We start from the raw sequence: 23,823 nt of genomic DNA, 5'->3' as shown, positions 1-23,823 counted from the left end.
TAACGAATGGTATTATTTTTTTATCCGGGTGGGGGGGGGGTTAGGTGATGTCGAAAAATCGTTAAAATTCTGACTTATTTTTTTTTGTGAGATTTTTTTTTTCTGAACTGTTTTCAAGTTCATTACTACCTTAACTGCTCGAATTTTTCGTATTTTCAGCCGCCTTGCTCACGATGATCAGTTTCGCAACACTCGTCCGTGTTGGTTATGTCAAAAGTCCCGTTCGTCCCGTCAAAACAAAATCACCCACACACAAGCGCTTTTGGCGGTGTGTGCGTGATTGGTTGTGTTTTGATTTGGATCAGTGATGATGATTTTCACGCTTTCAATATAAAAAAGTCCTATTTGGAAATCAGTGGCAACGGGTATTTGTTAGATTTTATGCTTTCTCAGTTTGATTTTCGTTAGTAACACATTGATCAACAATAGATTGGCCACAAAAACAGTTCTTAACACTTTTGAACCGGTTCTATCACGGTTTGCTAGGATTTTCCAAACTGAAAATTTATCATTTCTTTGGATTCTTTTAAAAAGTTTCGCTACGTAGCCCATCATCACATCGCATACGAAAAGTTGCCTCTGTCTCCGTCCGTCAAGCGAACACCGCGATGCGAAAGGCAACCGAGCGAGAGTCGAGCAGCGGACAAGAAGAGGAAAAAAAGAACTCCCATCAGCTAGCTAAAAGTGCATAAGTAAAATGGTGCAACTTTTGATTCGAGAATTTCTCTGCAATGACGTGCTCTTTTTGAGTTTGTTCGAGTGTTGAATGAAACATTTATTGTCGGAGGATCGATTGGAAATTTGCTAGGTAGCATTGGGTCGAAGGATTGACGGTTTTCGGAGGCCTCTTTTCCGTCCCGGATTGGTGATGGTGGTGGAAAGTTTTTCTCGCCTTGCGTTAATGGCGTAGAATCGAGACGGAGTTGTGTGAAAAAAATTGTGAAAGATATTTTTTCGGTGGAATTTTTAAAAAGAGGAGATTTTTAACTTGATTCGCGATTTGAGTTGGGATTCAGGAGGAGAATAATGGAAGAAGTGCAAGTGATAGACTGTCCTCCGACGCCGGAGATTCTGCTGCCCTCGGCAACTCCCCCCTCGACGTCGGCGCTGCTTGACATGTTGGATAGCTCTTCGTCGGCCGAGGAGCTGGACAACTGCTCCGGGGATGCCGGAGATGACGCAGCGGAAAGTGGCCGCAGCTCGCCACCGCCCAAGTGTGCCATCTGTCTGGGCAAGTGCCGTCAGAAGTGCTACACGGATTCGTGTCGTCATCAATTCTGCTATCGTTGTCTGCTCGAGTGGAGCAAGGTAAGACAATGTTTTTAGTTACTATCGTAGCAGGCGCTCTATATTTAGCTGTTTGTGCCTCTTTGTATGTGTGCGTTTGTGGGACAATCGGCTGGGTCGAAGAGGGCTGTGGAATTCAATAATTATGATTCATGTTATAAAACAATGCTCAGCAGGCGATGTGTGGGAGGCAGCCATAAAAGATAAGATGGAATGAAGTGAATTTACTTATGATGATCATCTCTTTTAGATTAAAGCTGAATGTCCACTGTGTAAGCAAGCGTTCCGTTCGATCATCTACACTCGAAAGACGTACGGCCACTATCAGGAGCACAAAATCTCTATTGCTCCACCGGCTTCACCGCCAAACTATCCCGGTCAGGGTTCCGGATCCGCAGGAGGAGGAGCTGCCCGGACAGTACCGCAAGTGTACCACCGATTGGATTTCACTCTATCCCAGTCGCCACGGTTCACTTACAGTGCAACGCTCCACGTCCAGCCGAGCCAAAGTGAACGGTTGCGGCAGCTGTTCCTGCACCAGTCTGGCGATGTGCAACGATTCAGCAGAGAGTTTCCGGACGATTCCATTCCATCGCGGCAAAATGGACCCGAATGGAGGCGTTACATTTACCACAGACGGCTGCACGCGAGACCGCTGGCCGACATCAGTGGCCGGATGAGAGAATGCAGCGCCTCGTTTTATAGGTACGTGTTGTAGTTGTATTTATTTATATGGTTTATTCAAAGTTGAGCTTACTGTTTATTTCATACTGACTTATCAAAACCTCTAAGCAGAATATCTTCAAATGAGTGTAATCAGTTTTGTACCTTTTAATTCCGCCCTGTTTATTGTTTAGTTTATTTCGTCATGTATCATGAGGTTTATACATAAGAATACCTAAATTATACTTTAAATCTATCTTAAGAATGGCTTTTTGACATCATTGAATCGCAGTTTGTACAAAGATTACTCCAGAAATTCTTTCAGGGTATGTTTTGAGATCTCCTTTAGAAATATCTCTTGGAAGAAATCCTCCTAGGATTTCTCACAAGACTCATTCCGATTTTCTCGGCATTTCTATTTCAATTCCTCCCGAGGATTCTTCTAGATTTAAGCCAGCATCCAAGCAATTAAGCCAGCAAGCCAGCATTAAGCCGAACCAAGAACACGTACGCAAACTATGAACTTTGCACAAAACAGTAAAAAAACCGGATATGACCCACGGCTATGTTGTTAAGATATTGATTACCGTAAAAACTCGAACTAGTGTTTCATACATTGTCGCAAATAGGAAATGTGTCTGAACACGTTAAGCGAAAAAACTTGTTGAAGTTTTCAATGAAAGTTTCTCGTATAGGGCTATTTGCAGATCTGAAGGAATTTCTCTGTCTATCTTGATGCATGGGAAATTGTTTGCCTGAATCGCTTGAAAAATCAATTTTCTTTAATCGCAGAACGCAGTAGCGAGAAAATGATAGTTCAAATTTCCAAGTTTCTACCATGAATCCGGTCAAGAAATTGCTTGAGCGATTCCTTTAAAACACGTAACTGGGCTTATGATAGGAAATGTATAGATGCGATCTCAGAATCGACATTTCAACGTGACTGATGCTTAAACGGACAAATTTTCTTTTAAGAGTGTCGAAATAAACATCTTTTGTCTTTCATTCATAAAAATATGGTAATGTGATGTTCTGACTTGATTTGGTATCTTACAACTACCGTCTTACCCTGTTGGTTCGACACGTTTTAATCAAGGTTGCGACCATTCATTTGCAAAGATTTACATTCATTTGCTATTATCTCAGTTCAGAAGCATGCTATCGAAAAACAATGTATGGATGAATTTAACCTTGTAGTTTTATCTGAAAGTTTGCCGAATAACATTGGGATCGCAAACGTATACCAAAGTCGTGAGCGAGCTGTGAAGGCAACTCTCCACGCGGTGAATGTAAATTACATTCACGCTGTAGAGAGTTACCTTCACAGCTCTCTCACGACTTTGGTATGCGTGTGCGATCCCAATGTTATTCGGCAAACTTTCAGATAAAACTACAAGGTTAAATTCATCCATACATTGTTTTTCGATAGCATGCTTCTGAACTGAGATAATAGCAAATGAATGTAAATCTTTGCAAATGAATGGTTGCAACCTTGGTTTTAATTAAGAATTATGTCAAACGAAAGGTACGCGCATTTCAATGTTTATATGTCGTAAATTTCTATGGAAAAAGCGTTTAACTAGTGATACCGTCGATTCTTCGGAAACGTTGAAAGTAATGATACGAACTCATTTTCCAAGGTCGATTACTTATTTGAATTTCCTAATAAAAAGTTTTTAACTATAGGCTAACGTTAAACTGAATAAATATTAAATACAAGATTAAAGCCTGTATCCGCAATAAACGGGACACAGAAGTACGGCTGTAGCTCTGTAATGAATCTGTAAAACTGGTCAAAAAATCGACTGAGAACTCTTTGGTGTATGTTAATTAATTGTGCCAAATTTCATAAAAATCGATGCATTACTTTTAACTGTGGATTAAAAACAAACAGACGTACTTTTAAGCAATTTTGTGCAATCATGGCCAATTTTCATTCACCAAATAGATGGTTCTTTTACGCTACAGTTCAAAGTTCTGTGAAGATAATTATGAAATTTCGTTAGCAGTTATGATACTTACAGAGACACTTTCTTGCAAAATTTCCTCAACTTTGATCAATTGGTTTGAAAGCTACTGGTGTTTGTGAGTGTTAGTGAAAATTTTTCGTGTTTTTCATGTGCAATGTTTGCCATAACTTTTGATTTTCCCTTCCATTTTTCATGAAATTTTCGCAGATGATAGTTGATTATGTGTATATTATGCCTACTGAATTTGATGATGATTATACTTTCAATAGTACAATCGAAACAATAAAGGGTGCTGACTAATTGCTGTCTGAGGGGCTAAAATCACGTTTAGTCCCAATACATGTTTCGACTAGTAATCCTACATTATAGAGATTTGCGGAGGCGGCCATTGTGAGCCTATTAAGCAGAGAGAACTGTCAAAGTGTGAGCCAAATGATCATGTTTAACGTTTGTATGAAGGCGTTGTTTGAACGGTATTGCAATCGACAATAAACATATAACAAATATTTATTTTTATTATCGAGAAATTGATGGCATATGTAAATTTAGTAAGAAGATAATATTTAATTAATTCTGCTTTCAAAAGCTTATGCTCATGAAGAAACTTTTGTCGTTGCTCTTCTCGAAAAAACTTTCATTGCTACTGCTTGATTCACTTCTGCCGATTTGATTCGCGCTATTATTTGCAACGCATTACAGATTTCTTCGATTGCGCTGTTATCTTTTTCAAAATTTGGGAAAAAAGTACGAATATAATTAGCAAACGTAAACAAAACAACTTGCACCACACAAAGTCACGCAAAAAGTTTGAACATCTAGCATTGTGGCAATTGTTGGAAGCTGTTGTAAACAAAACAAACAGCGTTGCCGAATCGACATATGTAACTTCAGCTCATCTCTATGTAGAAGATTTTTAGTTTCAACTATACAATTGTTGATAGTGCATCGATTTTTTTTTTAAATTTTGCCAATCCAACAAATGCAGATTGAGAGGTTTGTGTTCAAAATTTCAACCAGTTCCTTTGCCAAATTCCATTGTTACAGCGCTAACGAACAAAACTAGTAGCTGTACAATATTCAATGACGCACATTCTACTCTTTCATTGCTGCAACAAAAAGAATTGCACCGATGCACATGAGGTTTCATAGGTGGAATGAACACATCTTAACATGTTATTAGGCCAAATTTGAGCCATTTTAATGTATCTATTGCAGAGTTGCAGCTGTATTTCTGTGTCCCGAATATTGCGGATACAGGCTTTAACAGAACTCAGACATGGCAAGACATGTATGTATGGTCGGCAAATGAGCGATTCCAAGCAACAGCATCAAAATTGAGGAAATTTTTTAATTCATGATTTTCTATTGAACTGAAACTTTGCACAGTTTTTCAGTTCCATTTCAATCGCCATTTTTCGATATCAAATTTTTATTTTGAATCACGACTAACTTTTTAAAAGGGTGTATGTGAAAATGGTTCAAAAATATTCAAAAATCTGCACAGCCAAAATGGTTCGTTCGATTGCTATGAATTTTTCAGCAAAGTTAGATAACTAAATGGTATTTCCTAAGAAAATATACACTGTGAAAAAACATCTTTTTTAATATTAAAAAATATCATTTTTGTCACAAAAACTCAAATATCTCAAAACCCTATCTTTTTACCATCGTAATTTTTTTGGGAAAGACGGTCCATTGTATTAGCAATCTACCATAAAAATTTGGTGATGGTAAACTAATAAACAAAAAAGTTATAACATTTCAAACATTTCACTATTTTCACATTTGGTAAATATTTTTTTCTGTGTAAATTATTTCGGTCAGAAATCGCAGTTTGATGCTGATTTTATTGTTCAGCAAAGTTAGATAACTAAATGGTGATTTCTACGAAAATATACACTGTGAAAAAAAATATTTTTTTAACATTAAAAAATATCATTTTTGTCACAAAAACTCAAATATCTCAAAACCCTATCTTTTTACCAACGTAATTTTTTAAGGAAACCGGTCCATTGTACTACTGCAGTAATTCTGAAAAGTGACGTAAGCGCCATTCAAAATTTCGATATTTTTTGGTATATTATTTATAATATCTGGGGTGAGAATAACACTGTGGTATTCCTGCTGTATTAGAATGCAAGATCTAATCGTAATCTATCATATTTGGAAAGAAACTTAAAGGATGAGCAAGAGTTTTATGCATAATAACCAAAAAATGGGCCAAAACTATCAATGTCGCTTACGTCACTTTGCAGAATTACGGCAGATTAGCAATCTACCATAAAAATTTGGTGATAATAAACTAATAAACAAAAAAGTTTTGACAATTCAAACATTTCACAATTTTCACATTTAGTAATAATTTTTTTTAGTGTAAATTATTTCGGCCGGAAATCGCAGTTTGATGCTGATTTTATTGTTAATGGCCTTGCGTGAGTAGAACAAGCTGTTTTTATTATGTATTATGTATATTATATGTACAGTAATGTTCCGATTTTATCACGCCCTCCGCGCATTGATCGTTTATTCATTAAGGGGGCATCCATTAAGTACGTCACGGTCCTAGGGGGGAGGGGGGGTTTATGAAAGTGTGACAGGCAATGTATTAGGTATAGAAAAAACCCGTACGAAGGGGGGAGGGGGGGTCGAAAATTCTTAAATTTAGCGTGACGTACTTAATGGATGCTCCCTAATTTGCTGTTACATTTGAGGACAAGTGTTTTCCCTCTTCTTCAAGATGAATGGTGAAAGCGTGTTTTGCAACGTTAAAAATATTGAAATGGGTATAGATGTTGAAGTATATTTCAAAGCATTTTTGAAAAGGGGCGTGATTATATTGTTTAAACAGATGTCGCTGATGGTATGGTGGCATGACTCTCTGCACTTAGCACTTCTGGCAATTTCTCAGATGGCTCGTCTGTCAAAGTCTAGACGGCAGGACGTGCAAATGCGTAAATTTGTATTCAATTTGGGCATAACCAGTCTCTTTTAGTTTATCTATGGTGCTTTCGGTGAGATTTCGTAACTCTTTTGAACATTTTTTTTCATCAAACGGTCTACAAGAGAGCGTTGAGTTGAAGACCTTTGAGAAAGCGATTGTTCATGTTGTTCGTTAGATTATAATAAACAAAATCACTTATTAGTTTTAACTGACCAGTTTGGTGTTGTTTACTTGGCTCAAGAAAAAATTTACTATAAAATTTTTAATATCCATAGCGGTAGTATTTTTTTTTGCTTTTTCGTGAGCATTGTCATGGTATGTATACAGACAAACAAACGTAACACTGACGAAATTTTCATTGACCACGCCTTTAACGATCATTTTGAATCTTGGTTGTGGCTTTTATGACCAGAAGAGTGCCCATCGTTTTTCTTTGCGTTTGACGTTTCACACTAGCGCCTTCTGATGACGATATTGCACAACGCAGTGTTTCGTGAAACATTTCCACCAGGTGGTGGTAGTGGGAACTGGGCGATGGATTTTCACGAAAATTGTTCTAGGCGTTTCGTCTGTTTGTCTGTGGTATGTACCTCTCATGCATTTGTTGTTGTTGAAGTTACTCGCATTCTTCCGATCATAAAGTCTGTTCTCTAAGAGGTAATTTTTTTGCAGATCAACTAGACGTATACGCGAATATATAAAACTTTTATTATGCAGCTTTCGTCTTAAAAATAAGTTTAATTTCATTTTTCTTATGATCAACAGCTTTTCAACGCTATCAAGGGAACTTTTCAACAGTCACGTACAATAAAAAGTATGACACTCTCAATATTTTTGATCACAACACTGGATCGCATCTAAGTTTCAAATAGATACTATAGTAATTATGAATAATCAAACAAAAATATCATGAAAACAACTTGTTTAATTCAGGCGGTAGCCTTTACAATAAAATCAGCATCAACATATAATTCTCGGAATAATTTACACAGAAAAAAAAATTTTTTGTTACTAAATGTAAAAATTGTGAAATGTTTGAAATGTTATAACTTTTTTGTTTATCAGTTTGCCATCACCAAAATTTTATGGTAGATAGCTGATATAATGGGCCATTTTTCCTAAAAAATTGACGTTGGTAAAAAGATAGGGTTTTGAGATATTTGAGTTTTTGTGACAAAGATCATATTTTTTTAAAGTAAAAAAAGAAATTTTTTACAGTGTATATTTTCTTAGGATTCATCATTTAGTTATCTAACTTTGCTGAAAAATTCATAACAATCGAACAATCCGTTTTTGCTGTGCAGCTTTTAGAATATTTTTGAACTATTTTCGCATACACCCTTTTGAAAAGTTAGTCGTGATTCAAAATAAAAATTTGATATCGAAAAATGGCGATTTAGATGAAATTGAAAAACTGTGCAAAGTTTCAGATATTTTTGAAATGGTCGCTCAGGATCGACTGACATGACTCCGTGGAACGCCTCAAATGCCTTTTCAATTTTTTTTTAATTTTCACTCCATCTGGGGTCGAATAGGTATTGAGTTCAACCTTTCAAACCAGCTGGGAAATATTAAATCTATTCAGCGCTATTTCAACGAGGTTAAGAAATGCTTTGTTTGCTTTCAACTGAAATGTTCAAGGCTAGCGTGACTCTGGATTGCATACCTAAAACATGGAGGAAGGTTCGAAGTGTGTTTATATTCCGAAAGCTGGCAAAGAAATACAACAAGACCCAAAGCCTTCAAACTTATAAGCCTTTCCTCAGTTCTATTGAAAACAATGGAAAAAATATTGGGTGACTTTATCAGGTCAACCAGCTTAGTAGAGATACCTCTTGACAAATTTCAATTTGTGTATCAAGCTGGTACATCTACAATAACAGCGCTCCAGTCGCTAGTAAATGAAATTGAGAAATCACTTCAAGCCAAGGAAATTGCCGTGGTTGCCTTTCACGATATCTAAGGAGCATTCGATATTGCGTTCTACAGCTCAATGCGTTCAGCATTGGGAGCGAGAGGCTTGGATAGAGGCATAATAGAATGGATAATGGCCATGCTGAAAGATCGGGAGAGTTCTGCTGATCTTGGAGGTTCGAAACTATTTGTTAGATCTATGAAGGTATGCCCTCAAGGCGGAATAATATTACCCTTACTATGGTCTTTGGTAGTAGACGAACTCCTTAAAAAGCTAGCTGATCAAGGTTTTGAGATCATTGGATATGCAGATGTGAGATGTGGCCATTATTATGCGTGGGAAATACGATGACACGGTCTCTAATCGACTACAATTTGCACTCAATATTGATAAGAGAGGTGAAACGTAAACCCTCAAAAACTATTATAGTTCCTTTCAAGGATCGGTATATTCGCCTCACTCCTCTTTGCTGAAGCGAATCGAGAAAGATGCAGCAAACGGATCGTCGTGATCAAACACGCAACCCCAACACCAGTGGGAAGCGACGAGCCATCTGCTTGACATGAATATTCGTTGCCATTCGTCGCAGTTTGGATCGCAAGCGAATTAATGAATGGCGAATGGTGAAGAATACTGGTGAGCGATCGAAGCGGCTATTATCATAAATAGAAGAGAATTTCTGCATGTAATGCATACATTTTTACTGTATTGTTGCTGAAATGCTAGATTAGCAAAGAAAATAATTCGAAAACATCAATAATTCGTATGCACATTATCAATCGCATCTCTCACGAATCGCATTCGCTTGCGATGCGAATGTGGACGAATGAATAATTTCCAAGTGTGGCTTCCCACCGTTCGCCGGAGTTTGCTGTCGTCGCTGACAAGCGCACACACGAACTCAAGCGACAACCGTTCGCTGCTGACTGTCTTCGAATGGGGAAGAAGATGAAAAGTGGAAATCAGGAACCCTGGTTCCTTTTACTAGAAGGAAGAAATTAAGTCTTATTCAGTACAAAAACAGTGAAAGATTGGATGTTTACGAAGACCAGTTATGATGTTCCCTTTAAGGACAAACGACTTGAAATCCCGCTTAAATGGTTCATCAGGATTTCTCAAAAAGCAAGCTGCAAACAACTATGCATTTTATTATTCTGTTCTTGCTCACTTGTAATAAGCTTAAAAAAAGAAGCTCAGGTGCGCTGGTTTTGTTAACGACGAGATTTGTGCTTTCGAAATCGTGAATAGGTGCCAAAGTCGGCCATTGTGGCGTCCATTTTGGGATTCTAACAAGTCTGTCCTTAAGGCGAAACTGGATCCATTTGCTCACATTTTGGTTTTTGATTTTTTCTAAAATAACGAAGCAATATTTTCAAAATCGGTTTTCGTGCACATGTAGCGCATGGATCAAGGTATCTCCTGATTTTTTTTGCGTGGTGGAAAATTTTTACGTTTTTGCAGAAACCAAAAAAATGGTTTCTGCAAAAATGGAAAACTTTTTCAACCACAAAAAAAAATCAGAAGATACCTTGACCCATGCTCTACATGTGCACGAAAACCGATTTTGAAAATATTGTTTCGATATTCAATAAAAATCAAAAACCAAAAAAATGAGAAAAAGCTTCCAGTTTCGCCTTAAAGTGTTGAAGCCAAGCCGCTTTTTTGGGATCATGATGGGCCAAGTTTACGTCCAGGTTCTATTGTATTTTATACTGCCGATTCCAAAATCGGTGAAAATGTAATTGTAGGCCCTGACATCAATAAAGCCATACTAATGGGATACAGTTGACAAGCGCCCTTCGTTCGCGACAGTCATTCCTTTTCAACGCTCTCGTGCGTCAGTTTCTCTTTCTGTTGCGATTAAATTTTGCATCGCTGCAAGATGTCTTCGCACAGAAAAAATACCCTAGTCGTGGACTTCGGCGTATTACCAAAGCGACCCGGATTGCAACAAGTGGAAAAATTCCTCAAGGATTTCATCAAAGTCGATCTGGCTGATGTGAGGAACATCCAGCTTCACAACATCAAGAACTGTTTGTTCATTGAGATGAACGATGCAGGCGTTGCCCCACGGCTACAAAGGCAGCACCACCTCCAGCACTATTTCACGATCGAAGGAATGAGATATTATATTCCAGTATACGTGGATGGTCCCACTACTACTGTCCGAGTTCACGATCTTCCACCTCAAATGGACAACGACGTCATCTCCGACCATTTGCAGCAATACGGGAAAGTGATTTCCATACAAAATGAAGTGTGGAAGAAACTATTTTTTCCAGGATACCGAACGGCGTGAGAATTGTTCGTATGCGGTTGGATAAACCAATACCATCGCATATTGTGGTAAACAGCCACAGCACATACGTTAGTTGTGCGAACAAAATCAATCAAACGACGGCTCGCGGCACCAAGAAGCAGCCACAAACAACACCATCCAACTTGGCTCATGAACACGATACCGACCAGACCAACAACGACATCGAAGACGACGAGCTACCGGTCGCGGCGACTCAAATTGAAAGCGACGATGACCACAGCGACGACGAGACTATCAACAACAACGACCAAGAATGGAAGAACGAGAACGGTGGAACGACAGAAAGTACCGATTATGATTCAGCGAAGCGGCGGTTGTCAACCGAGTCAAATGGAACAATGGAAGAAAATACGGCAAAACGACCATGCAATCCAGATCAAAGAAAAAGTGACATTGTAAATAATAAAATTTTGATAAGAGTTTATTATTACACGACACGAATGCACCTTCGGTGTAAAGTGTCGTTAATTAAAGTAAATAAATAATAAATACTAATGGGATACAGTCCCACTGTGTTTCAAGCGGAAATTCAAGCAATTTTGGAGTATGCTTAAACATGCCTCAAGAGAAACTACAGGTTTGCCCAAATCTGTGTTTTGCCAGACAACTGCTCCCAAGCTGCTCTAAATACGCGAAAGGCATTCACTGGCCAATCTAGACTGGTGTGGGAATGCATTCTTCTTCTGAAGCAATTGACCATTGGGAACGAGGTTATATTGTATTGGGTCATTGTGGCATACAAGGAACAGCCTGAAAAAAGACTACAGATATGCAGTATAGTGTTTCGTTGGCCGTTCTGTGGAGTGCCGGAGTGTGCTCTTAGAATGAAATATGAAAACCTGGGAAATGTCTATTGTAGAATCTATTTGGAATGCCACAGATACATCTAGACAAGATAATAGATTTAGAAGACCCGATGCAGCAATAGCCAAGGCCATATTAAATATAAACATTAAAGATCTCAGGGTAGTAACCGGTCTGATGACTGGGCACTGCCCGAGCAAATATCACTCGAATAAGATATTAAGGTGAAATTCAATCTTCTGAATGTTGTTGGACAGGCTCTTACGAAATTCCTTGTACAAAATTTCTGAAAAAATAACAGAAACAACGCAGGTAAAAGCTTGCGAGTTATTCCGCAAAGACTTGTTCGAGAAATCTCGTGAGGAAGTTGGGGCAGAAATTCTGAGAAAAACTGGGACGTCTAAAAAAATAGTTCTCAAAATAATTCTGGGAGGAAATATTAGGGAAATCCAAGGACGAACTTTGAAAACCTTTAAAAGAAATCCCGCTGGGAACTACGGCAATATCGAATATTGCAGTGGATAATTCATTTGAATAACATTTTTTTTTCCTTTACAGAGAAAACCCAGCGCAAATTCACCGTTTGATGCCGTGGATCAACCGAGAGCTGGTGGCTCTATGCCGGAACAATCCCGCTCAGGTATCACTCATAATGGAGGACTTTCCAAACCTGCTGATGAGCCACGATATCACTTCGCCGGCATTCCGAGAGCGAGTGTCCTACTGGGGCCGTGTCCGAACCGCTCACTTCATCCACGAACTGCTCAACTTTGCCCGCTCGCCGTACGACATCATCGGATATGACCGTTCCGTCCAGTACGATCCGTACTATAACAACAATGTGGTCGTGCTTTCATCGTCATCGTCGTCATCTTCCGGATCGGGTCTCTCGGGATCTGAGGGGGAGGATGACGTGGTACCCATATTGGAACCAACTCCGGGAACTTCCGGAACGGTAAACTCCGTTGGGGGCCCCGGTGGAAGTACCAGACGAGGACGGACGCAATTTACAATCGAAACTCGGTCCTCGGACCAGACTGTGATTATGACGGGTTCGTTTGGAGGCGCCGGAGTCAGTGGGATCGTATCGGTGTCCACTTCCGGCTCTCAGCATAACAATGGAGCCGGGACGAGTACCAGCGGATACCCGGATATGTCACGGATGCAACCGCTTACATCGATGGTACCTCAACCTCAACCACCTCCTCCAGTGAATAGACTACTAGAAGACGGCGATAACATTTCCCTTTCGTCCAGTGATAGCGATGACTGCCGGATAGTCGGAGCACTTAAACCACCTCATCTTAGGACTCCGGAAATGGTTAGTTTAGAGTCGGAGAGCGACAGCGATGTCGTGTTTGTCAACGACGATGCCAATACCGCCCGGAATCAAGCTATGGAAAGCAGTAACGTTCTTCTGGAACAATTGTTTCCGGAAACTCTTCTCAATGATGAGTTGGCTAAACTGGAGGAGGATCACGCGTTTGCTTCCGAGTACAACAACGGAGCGTCCACTTCTTCCGGTGGCGGAAGTGCCAGTGGCGGCGGAATGAAGAAATATTACGCCAGGCCTCGATTAAATCGGTACGCCGAGGGAATCGGATTCAAGAGTATCTACGAAGCTAGTGAGTCGGACAAAAGTCAGGGGGAACCGAGCGTGAAAAGCGACTCTGATTCCTCCAGTCATGACGAAGTTAAATTCAATATCCGAGGTCAAGCTCCGGTGGTCAGTCGGAAGCGGAAAGCAGTCAAACGAAGGCAAGCCTCTTCCACCGGAACTAGCAGTTCGGATAGCAGTGAGGAGAGCTCCACTTCTGATTCGGAAAGCAGCAGTCGATCATCTAGTGGATGTAGTTCTAGTTCCAGTTCCAACTCCGACAGTGATAGCGACTGCTCCTCAGAGAAAGTTACCCTTAAAAAGCGATCTCGCCGGTCGACTGTTCGCTCATCTCGCAAAACTTCCGCAAAGCGACGCCAGAAAGAGTCCAAACCCAAGCGTTCCAAAGCGAAAAAGCGAAAGACCTCATCCTCCAAGAAGCGCTCCTCCAGCCGGAAACGACAGAAACTCCAAACCCCTAAACAACCCGCGAAAAGTTCGTCGGAGAGTGGCAAGGGAACGTCGGCTTCGTGCACTTCCGGTCCCTCGACGGAAACCATTCCCACTATGATGGTTGCCAACCCTGCCGCCTGCAGTTCCAACGATCGGAAGCGCAAATTGAAAAGCGCCATCATCAAACTGAATCCAGTGGCACGGCAACTGCATCTGGCCGTATCCAAGAGGCGCCGGAAGACCCCAGTATGCTCGTCGGAGCTTATCACCAGCACGGACTTTTCCAGCGAAGAGAACAAACCGGAGCTAAACGAGCCGCCTCCGCCAGCGGCTCAGCAAAGGGAATCCAGCGATTCCAGTTCCAGTGATACGGATACGTCCGACAGCGAGGAGGGCCGTTGCACGATTGCCTCGCTGATACGGGCGGCCAAGGCGGACGATCCGGTGACGACGGAGATGAAGCAACAGCAGAACACCTCCAGCAGTAGCAGCTGTAGTAGCAGTAGTGTTAATTCTTCCCTTACGGAACAATCAAGTCAGATGGGTGGCGGGGCCCCGGTAGAGAACGACGATGATGACGAGGCGGAAGAGGAAGAGGAAGAAGACGATGACGACGACGACGATGAAGAAGAGGAAGTGGATGAACATAACCAATCGCCGTCGCCGTCGGTTTCGAGGGCCGGTGAGGAAGTGGCACAGGTGATCGCCGTTGGAGCTGAGGTGGAACTTTGAGATTTACTGCTGCGGTCGATGGAGTTCGACGAGTGGTGATAGGACAGAAGTGGATCGCGAGAAAAAGGTGAGTGTTATTAGGTAAATATTAATCAGCTGATAAGGTAAAGCACCTTGATTCGTTATCAATTCTCGATTGCATTATCAAACCAACGTAAATGTTTAAATAAGCGGCTCTTTTTGTTTACTATCTTTTGTTTGTTATGATTATTTCAAATTTGGGGGAGGGAGGTGTGCGTACAATATAAAGAGGTATTCTGGCCTCTTATTTTGTGCACTAAAACAAATTAAACAAAGGAACAAATTTGAAGTTTTTTAAAAACGCTGATGTATTTTGCGTCACGTTGCATCATTTATATTTCCTATCTCTAATGCTAGGCGGTATTGGAAGGATACTACATAGCTGATTTTCGTCTACGATTTTCAGCAAATTTGGTCATACTGTGTTTGGTGATCTGTGCGCCGAATATATTTTGGCCAAAGAAGTTGTCATTACGCTCTAGAATTTGTTGTCTGAGCTTTTTCATGACCATTGATGACATACACTATTATGCTTGAATGAATACTTTTTTTTTTATTTTTGTTCTGTTCCGTCACTACGATCATTGCTAATGAAGGGCAATATAATATTTACTTTGCTACAGTTTTTGTTTTGTTTTCTTAGAACTTTTAAAAGCTATCGAATCAGATAATAAAGTAAGTCGCACTATTTATACTAAGGAATCCCAGAATGATTTCAAGGGGGAATCTTAGAAGGAATTTCAGGACGAGCCTTAAAGAAACTCCTGGAAGAATTCATGAAGAAACTTCTGCACTAATATTATCAAGAAGTGCTGTATGAAACCCTGAAGAAACTTCTACGGAAATCTCTGTTGATTAAAAAAAATCTTTTAGAGAGAACCCTGCAGAAACTTCAGAAGAAGTCTTTTGTTTCGGAATTTTCGAGGAATTTCAGAAGGAAATCCAGGAAGAATCCCTTGAAGGAATTCCAGGAGGATTCCCCAAACGAATTCAAGCAGGAATCCCCAAAGGAATTCGAGAAGGAATCCCCTAAGGATCTCTAGGGGAAATCAACGAGAAATATTCAGGAAGAATCTCTGAAGAAATTCCAGGAATAATCCCTGAGAGAATTTTAAGAGGAATTCCCGACAAAATACCATCCTGAAAAGAGTTTCAGCTGGAATCCCCGAAGGAATTCTAGAAAGAGTCTCCAAAGGAATTAGAGGAGGAATCTCCGACGGAATATCAGGAGATATACCCAAAGGAATTTTGGGAGATTCTTCCCAAAGGAAGAATCCGCAAAAACCTCTAAACCCCCAAAAGAATTCTAGAAGGAATTCCCGAGAAAACTCTAGAAGGAATCTCTAGAAGAATTCCAAGAGGAATTCCCGATAGAATTCCGGGAGAAACTCTGGAAGGAAGTCAAGGAAAAATAACCAAAGGAATTCCAGGAGGAACCCCCGAAAAAAATCTAGATGGAATCCCCAGATGAATTCGATAAGGAATTCCCGTGAGGAAATCCTCAAAGGTTTTTTAAGAGGAAACTCCGAAGGAATTCCAAGAGAAATCCTCATAGGAAGTTTAGAAGGAATCCCCGAAGAAATTAAAGAAGGGATCCCCTAAGAAACTCTAGGAACAATCAACGAATTCCAGAAGGAATCTCCAGGAGAAATAATCGAAGAAATTCAAGAAGGAAATACCGAAGGAATTCCAGCAGGAATCCTGGAGGGATTCCTTGAGAAATTTCTAAAGGAATTTCAGGTGGAATCTCCAAAGAAATTCTAAGAGAAATCAAAGAATTTCAAGAGGAATCCGTGAAGGAAGTCTAGGAGGAACGCCTTGGTGAATTTCAAGTGGAACCCCGAAAGAATTTTAGAAGGAATCCCCGAAGGAGTTCCATAAGGAATCCTCGTCGGAATTCCATGAGGAACCCCTGAAATGATTCTAGGAGGTGTGGAGCGGACCTGGTGTGATGCTTAAAACACTTGACTATCACGCCGAGGACCTGGGATCGAATCTCACTCCCGACATACTCGCAAAATGTGAGTTCTTCCTTCGGAAGGGAAGTAAAATGTGGGTCCCGAGATGAACTAGCCTAGGGCTAAAAATCTCGTTAATACAGTTAAAAAAAAATCTAGGAGGAATCTCCGTAGGAATTCAAAGAGGAAATCCCCAATAGAATTCCAGCGGGAATCCCAAAAGAATTCCAGTAAGAATTTCCAACGCAATTCGAGAAAGGATCCCCAAAGGAAGGAGGAATCAACAAAACATATCCAGAGGAAACGCCAAAGGAATTCCTAGAGGAATCCCCGAAAGATTTTCAGAAGAAATACCCGAAGGAATTTTAGGAGCAATTACTGAAGGAATTCCAGAAGAAAACCCCGAAGAAATTCTAGGAGAAATCCCCGGAGGAATTACCGGAAGAATTGAATGAGGAATCTCCAAAGAAATTCGAAGAGGAATCATCAAAGGAATTCTAAGTCCATTCTAACTCCGAAGAAAATTCTGGAGGAATCTCCGAAGAAATTCTAGGAGGAATCCTCGAAGGAAGTCTAGGAGGAAAAATCGAAAGAAAATCTAGGAAGATTGCCCTAAGGAATTCCAAGAGTAACCTTCGAATAAGTTTCTGAAAAAAAATTTCGAAGGAATACCGTGCCATGCCCTAATACCACAGACAAACAGACGTAACACTTCGAACATTTTTCGGTTCAAATCATAGTCACGGAAACGAATATCAATGCTAAAAGGACTAAGTTTGGCCGACCACCAACTAGGTGGCGGTAGTGAGCAAACGTCAAACTCGAACAAAAGCTATGCGAGCACCACGGTTGGGCAGTTGGCCAACTATCAAATTTTGAAAAAGACCGTTAAATCGGTGTACGATGAGAATTATCAAAGTGTTACGTCTGTTTGTCTGTGCTAATACCGTGACCTTAAGGTTGCTCTTCACTTCAAAGAGCCCTGTAAAAATCAATAACACTAGTTTACTGCATTTTTGAACTCGGTAGGCTGATGATCATTTTTGGTGTAGAATCATGCCCTGAGTTCGAAAACGCGGAGGAAAAAAATTACAGCAGAGCGGAAATTTTTTCGACTTTCCATAGAAGGTTGATGATTTGAAATCGATTTTTGTTTTATTTTTAAGCAAAGTCGCTCACATCAAACATCTCATTCTCCGTAATCAATACTCCGATTGAGCTGAAATTTTTACTGTAACTTGCCTACATATGATATGTCAAATAATCGTCGAGAAAGAATTTTTAAATTGTTTTTTTTTCTTATTGAAAAAAATACATTTCTTCATATTTTTTTGGAAATTTTGCTAAAATTTAAAGAGATCGTCCCCAAAACTCGCAAATATCTTGATTTTGGTGGTGGGCTCCGTGGCCGTGCGGTTAGCGGCGTCAGTCGTCAAGGCGTTTCGTAAGCCTCGGCGTGCGGGTTCGATTCCCGCTCCAGTCGGGGAAAACTTTTCGTCAAACGGAAAATTCTCCATTGGGCTATTGGGTGTTATGTGTGTTGTCTCGTGTATGTGTAATGTTCAGTCTGTGCAGCCTCCGGCTGAAGACGGTGTAGTGTCTTTTTTTTCATCAATCTGACGCAAAATTTGCATTCAGATGATCGAATGGTATTATATTCAGCTCTTAATTTATGGAAAAAGATTTAAAATTGGTTGAACAAAACGCAAGATATTTGAATTTTATTAAATTCCATATTTTAAAAAGTTGTAAAACTCGATATTGAACTGTTCTACATTAAATTTTTTGGAGCACGGTTTCGAAATCAGCGCTAAATTATGCTTCAAAAATTTTGGTCGTTGACAGAAGTTCACGACTTTCGTTTTATTTTGTTAACTAGTGTAATTGCTCTACGGACCGCCTGGTAGGAGTCCACTCATTAGATGACCTCTAATTCAAGGTGTAATGCGGCTATATGCTTACCGTGCCTAGGAATGAATGATTAGGGGGGTCTTATAAATACTTAATCGCAAACGGAGCCTGTGGAGTACCACGGCAACCTCTACAGTATTTTGTCCTTACTGCTCTAACCGAAGCTGGCCTTGTGTTTCTCCGATACAATCAGCTGCCCTTCTTTAATCTCATACTTAAGGCTGAATAAGGACGGGATTATGAAGATGTTGTTAATTAGTTTGAATTTACATCTATATGGTTTCGCATTATGCGATTTACACAGTGTATTCTGTGTATTCTCGCTTTTGACGTTTTCTAATGGATACCGATCTAGTTTTATTGCTGTTGTTCTTTGCTGGCTACGGTTAGAATAGCTCAGATTAATCTTCAGCACAAAAGAACAGCAACGATCAATCTTTACAGACTTATGCAAAATGGTACAGCCCATGTGGCGTTAGTCCAAGAACCTTACTTTCGTAAGGAGAATTTCTATCTAGGAAACCTTGTGAATCCGGTTTTTGCTACTTTCAGTAAACATGAAATGGCAAACTCACGTGTCATGCTTCGAGCGTGTGTACTTGTCAACAATGCAATAGTTGCTACACTCATCTCTCAACTAACCACTAGAGATGTATGTGCCATCAGAATCTATGTATCTGTTGCAAACATTCCTGAAACGTTTATTGTTCCGTTTTGTTTACCGCATGATGAACCATCCCCTACGGATGCTTTCAAGCAAGTCTTCGCATACTGCACTTCAAAAGGCCTTCCGTTAATTGTTAGCAGTGATGCCAATGCTCACCATATCATCTGGGGCAGCTCAGACATTAATTTGAGAGGCTCTAGTTTGATGGAATACTTAAGTAGTGCAGATCTTGGATTACTTAACATCGGCAACCGCACAACCTTCATGGTATCTGCTGGAGAGGAAGTGTTAGACATAACGCTTTGCTCTAGTAGAATTAGTCACGAGCTGATCAATTGGCATGTGTCAGCTGGTCATTTGGTTGCAGCCAAATTTCATGAATACTCACCATCCATAGACACTCCATGTCATTTAGATTATGTTATTGATGATATGGCCTTCATCATGGAAGCTTTTGAAGAAGCATGCCCTCTATGGTCTGTGAAGACCACAAGAGGAACCTTGGTGGAACTCTGATCTGGCGAAGCTCAGGAAACAATGTAGACAGAATTGGAACAGGCGACATTCGGCTGGATCGGAGGGTTTCAGGTCGGCTCGCAAGGCCTACCAGAAAGCTTTTCGGTCTGCTGAACGATCCGGTTGGAAAAACGAACTTCGTTTGCCAAATGGTGGTTTCACTTCCTCTGATGAGGAAGTTTTGGAATGTTTATTCAGAACACACTTCCCCGGATGTGTGGATATTACATCTTCGGATGAACCCAATGGCTTTGCTTGTAGTTATGACTCTCTGGCTTCGGTTCGGAATATCATAACATTAGAATCGATTGAATGGACACTAAATAGCTTTGCTCCTTTAAAATCTCCTGGGACAGATGGGATTTATCCTATTTTGCTTCAGATGGGATTTGTTTATTTCAAACATGTTTTGAAAAAAAAATATTTGTTTGCGGCTTTGCTACAGGATATATTCCCAAATCCTGGCGAGATATTACTGTAAAGTATATTCCGAAAGTGAGTCGTGCGTCGTATGAAAGAGCAAAAAGTTCCAGGCCTATCAGTTTGACCTCTTCTCTTCTAAAATGCTTAGAACGCATTGTGGATCATCACTTCCGTGATGTTCATCTGGCCAACGTGCCTCTTCATGTGAACCATGCATAAGCACCCTTTTCGATCTGATGCAAATCGCTCTTGAAGTAGTTCGGGGTTGGTGTCGCCAATATGACCTTTCGAATGAGTGTAATCAGTTCGTACCTTTTTATTCCGCCCTAATTGCTTATCCTTTGACAGATACGCGTATTTCGACTACCACTTGTAATCTTCCTCAGTGTCAGTTATCCAGTGGATAACGTATCTGTCAAAGGATAAGCAATTAGGGCAAAATTGAAAGGTACGAAACTGATTACACTCATTCGAAGAGGGTATTCTGCTTAGAGGGTTCGAAAAGTCGGTACAAGATCATGGCCATTCGGTTAATCCGAGTTAAACATCTATTTTTCTTTTCACGAAAAAGCGAAACCTAAATGGCGAATCTCTGAAGTAATTCCTGAAGAAATCTTTGGAGGAAATCCCAAATGAATCCCAGAGGTATTACTGAAGGAATGCATGGAGGAATTCTTGGTGGAATCCCCGGAGGATGTTCTCTAGAGGCCTGTAAAAATTCCTTAAGAAATCTCCACAGGAACTCCTGGAGAAATCTTTAGAGGAATTGCATGAGAAATTTCAGACAGAATTTCTAGAGGAATCACTATATGAATTCCTGGAGGAATTTTTAAAGGAGTTCCTGCAGAAATTTTCTGAAGAAATCGCAGATTGAATTCTTGTAGCAGTTCCTGAAGAAATCTCAAGATCTCAAAGAAACTCCGGAAGCAATTTTAAGAGGAATTCGTAAAGGAACCCTCTGGAAGAAGTAATTCCTGGAGAAGTTCCTTAAACAATACAAGTAGGTATTCCTGAAGGAATTCTAAGAAGAGTTCAAAAGACAAAAAGTCAAAATAAAATTTGTATCAGCCTAAGTTGTTCCTGTAAGAATCACAGAAGGAGTTCCCGAGTGCAGTCCTAGAGAGGACTGAAGGAATCACTGGAGGAATCCCTGGATGAATCACTGAAGGATATCCTAGAGGAATGCCTGTAGGGATTCCCGGAGGAATCTCTAGAAGAATTCCATGAGCAATGTCTGTATGTTTAATTGGCAAATTGAGAGACAAGCGGGTTCCTTCTTATCTATAGGGTCGTGGTTCGAATCCAGTTTGACTTCCTATTCCGCAGAATCGTAATCGGTTCTGTGGCGTAGTTGGTTAAAGCGTCGGACTAGCGATATCGAGTCGTGAGCTCGAATCTTACCAAAACAAGTGATAATTTTTTCACAAATTTATCTCTCAATTTGACAATTAAACGTACTTCGCCATACTGGCCGATTGGTATAGACGGAAAAGGGCAATAAAATCATTATTCTGTAGGACTATCTAGAAAAAAATTGAAAGAATCCAATAAATTCTGGACGGATTATTGTAGGAATGGCTCCCAAAACATTTTTTGTGTTCATTTTTAAGGGTTTCTCGGATTAGTTTTTAGATAATCTGGAAACATTTTTTGAAAGGATTCCTGGAAGATATTCCTGCTGAAATACTTCGAATTATTCCAGATTGTATTATTGGAGAAATCTCTAGTGGAATTCTTGAAGGAATATATGGCGAAATTCCTAAAAAAAAAACTCTGAAGAAACACTTGTAGAAATACCTAAAAGGATCTTTGTTGACATTTCTTTAGGAATCCCTAGAGAAATTCCTCGAAAAGCACTGGAACAATCACTAGAGGAATCTCTAAAGATATCCCATGAGAAATTCCCGGGGGAATGTCTGGTAAAACCCCTAGAGGAGTTCTTGAAAAAAGCTCTGAAGCAATTTATATTTGACTCACTGAAGGAAGATATGGGAAAATTCCTGAAGGAATTCGACGATGCATCCTTGTAGAAGTATCTTTAAAAATTTCTGAAGGAATCGTGGGAAACAATCATTATCGGAACCCTGCAAGACACCCATGGAAGAATTCACGAAGGAGAAGTCCCTTGATGAATTCTTGAAAAAAATCCAAGAGAAGTTTCTAAAGAAATACCTGAATGCCCCCATCCCTTGCTCCCCCTTTGGCTACGCCCATGGTATTTTGCGGTGCGTCGCGTCATTTATATTTCCTTTCTAATGCTAGGCGATCCAGGGGTCTCCAGTTAGCCTAGTGGTTGAGGCTATGGATCGCCAATCCGGAGATGGCGGGTTCGATTCCCGTTCCGAAATCGCGCCACTTGGGCGGTGGCTTCCATTTTCGTCTGTTTTCCGCTATAACTCAGTCAAATTTGAACCAATTGACACAATTTTTGGAATGCGGTGAGATAGGTATAGTATCTACCCGTGTACAACATTTCAAGTCAACTGGTTCAAAACTGACTGAGGTATAGTGAAAAACAGACGAATATAGAAGCCACCGCCCAAGTGGCGCGATACCCTAGTGTTTTATTGAAACTTTTTGTTCTTTTATAAATATGGTTGCTCATACTTCTTTTCCCATGTTTTCTAGCTACCCTTACCGCCAAACAAACAACGTGTTCTCTTGGCTGTTCAGGAATCGCATCACTCTAGGGATGACGGTCTCATGGTCACTAAGCTGTGTAAATACGCAACAGAATCACAATATAAACTACTTCGTTCATAATTTATAGACCCATTTCGATCTAGAATGTAAGCTTCTCCTATCTGTTAATTAGGACTAAATTTATTGCAAACAAAAAACTCGTACAACTCCCATCAAACACATTAAAAATAAAACAACCTTCACTTGTTTTTTTTTATTTGATTAGCATGGAAAATTCTGCAATAGAATTACTAATCCGAGTTGTACGCAGAACAAAAAATAGCAAAAAATACTACAAACTCAGCATAAGACATAAAAACACAGAAAGTGATCAATCTTAAGAGTACTCTGTCATCTCCGTCTATTGTAAATATCGTAGGCAAACTAAGGACAGCAGTCGCTGCCTACCTACAACACATAGAAAACTCATTTACATTTGTAAGCAAATTCCCCTGTCGTCGCAACACTACTGTGACGGCGTAATATAGTCTTCTGCAGTTAAATACTTTTAAATAAAAACCATCCGTAAATTTGAGGAAGTGAAAATTGGATGCCTGTTTTAATTTGTTAGTCATGTCCGAAAATGTCCATAGTTCGTCGATCTACTACTGGATCGACATCGTTCGTCATGCTTCTGATTTCGGCAGTGAACCGTGCTGGGCGAAGACGTCGGTCAAGGTAGAGGCCATTTCGGACGCACCATCCATGCCGGATGCGGAAGGTTCGCTATTTACCATCAAACCTTGATGCGTATCCAAGAGGGTGTGCAGATTTCAAATCGAAGCTTTTAGGCTTTTTCGTTTTTTTTTGTAGATGATGAATTTTTGATCACGATACCAAGATGAGGAAGTGGGTGGCACCGGTGTTGAAGGTACAGACGCCTTCTATTTGTGGTTGACGGTGCATGAAAATTTTGTTTATTCAACCTTCGTTATCAATTAGGTTTATTAATAGGGCTTCACT

General features: G+C 40.2%; 1 protein-coding gene across 1 annotated transcript; it reads left to right on the top strand.

Moving 5' to 3' along the window:
* Positions 1-575: 575 nt before the first annotated feature.
* Positions 576-23,409, top strand: LOC109406055 (E3 ubiquitin-protein ligase Topors). The gene is made up of 4 exons (XM_019679130.3): positions 576-1,308; positions 1,538-1,992; positions 12,459-14,749; positions 22,807-23,409. Exons 1-3 carry the CDS (start codon positions 1,027-1,029, stop codon positions 14,680-14,682), a joined length of 2,961 nt encoding a protein of 986 aa, XP_019534675.2. The 5' UTR covers positions 576-1,026; the 3' UTR covers positions 14,683-14,749; positions 22,807-23,409.
* Positions 23,410-23,823: the final 414 nt, after the last annotated feature.

The sequence above is a fragment of the Aedes albopictus genome, chromosome 2, assembly GCF_035046485.1.
Source record: "Aedes albopictus strain Foshan chromosome 2, AalbF5, whole genome shotgun sequence".
NCBI classification, from domain to species: domain Eukaryota; kingdom Metazoa; phylum Arthropoda; class Insecta; order Diptera; family Culicidae; genus Aedes; species Aedes albopictus.
Note: the sequence above shows the minus strand (reverse complement) of the source record. Positions and strands in the feature narration are given on the sequence as shown.

Bases quoted from the DNA above. Each gene is read 5' to 3' on its own strand.
- LOC109406055 (XM_019679130.3), top strand. From the start codon at position 1,027: ATGGAAGAAGTGCAAGTGATAGACTGTCCTCCGACGCCGGAGATTCTG. The intron at 1,309-1,537 runs GTAAGACAATGT...CATCTCTTTTAG, and splicing joins GTCTGCTCGAGTGGAGCAAG to ATTAAAGCTGAATGTCCACT. The intron at 1,993-12,458 runs GTACGTGTTGTA...TTTCCTTTACAG, and splicing joins TGCAGCGCCTCGTTTTATAG to AGAAAACCCAGCGCAAATTC.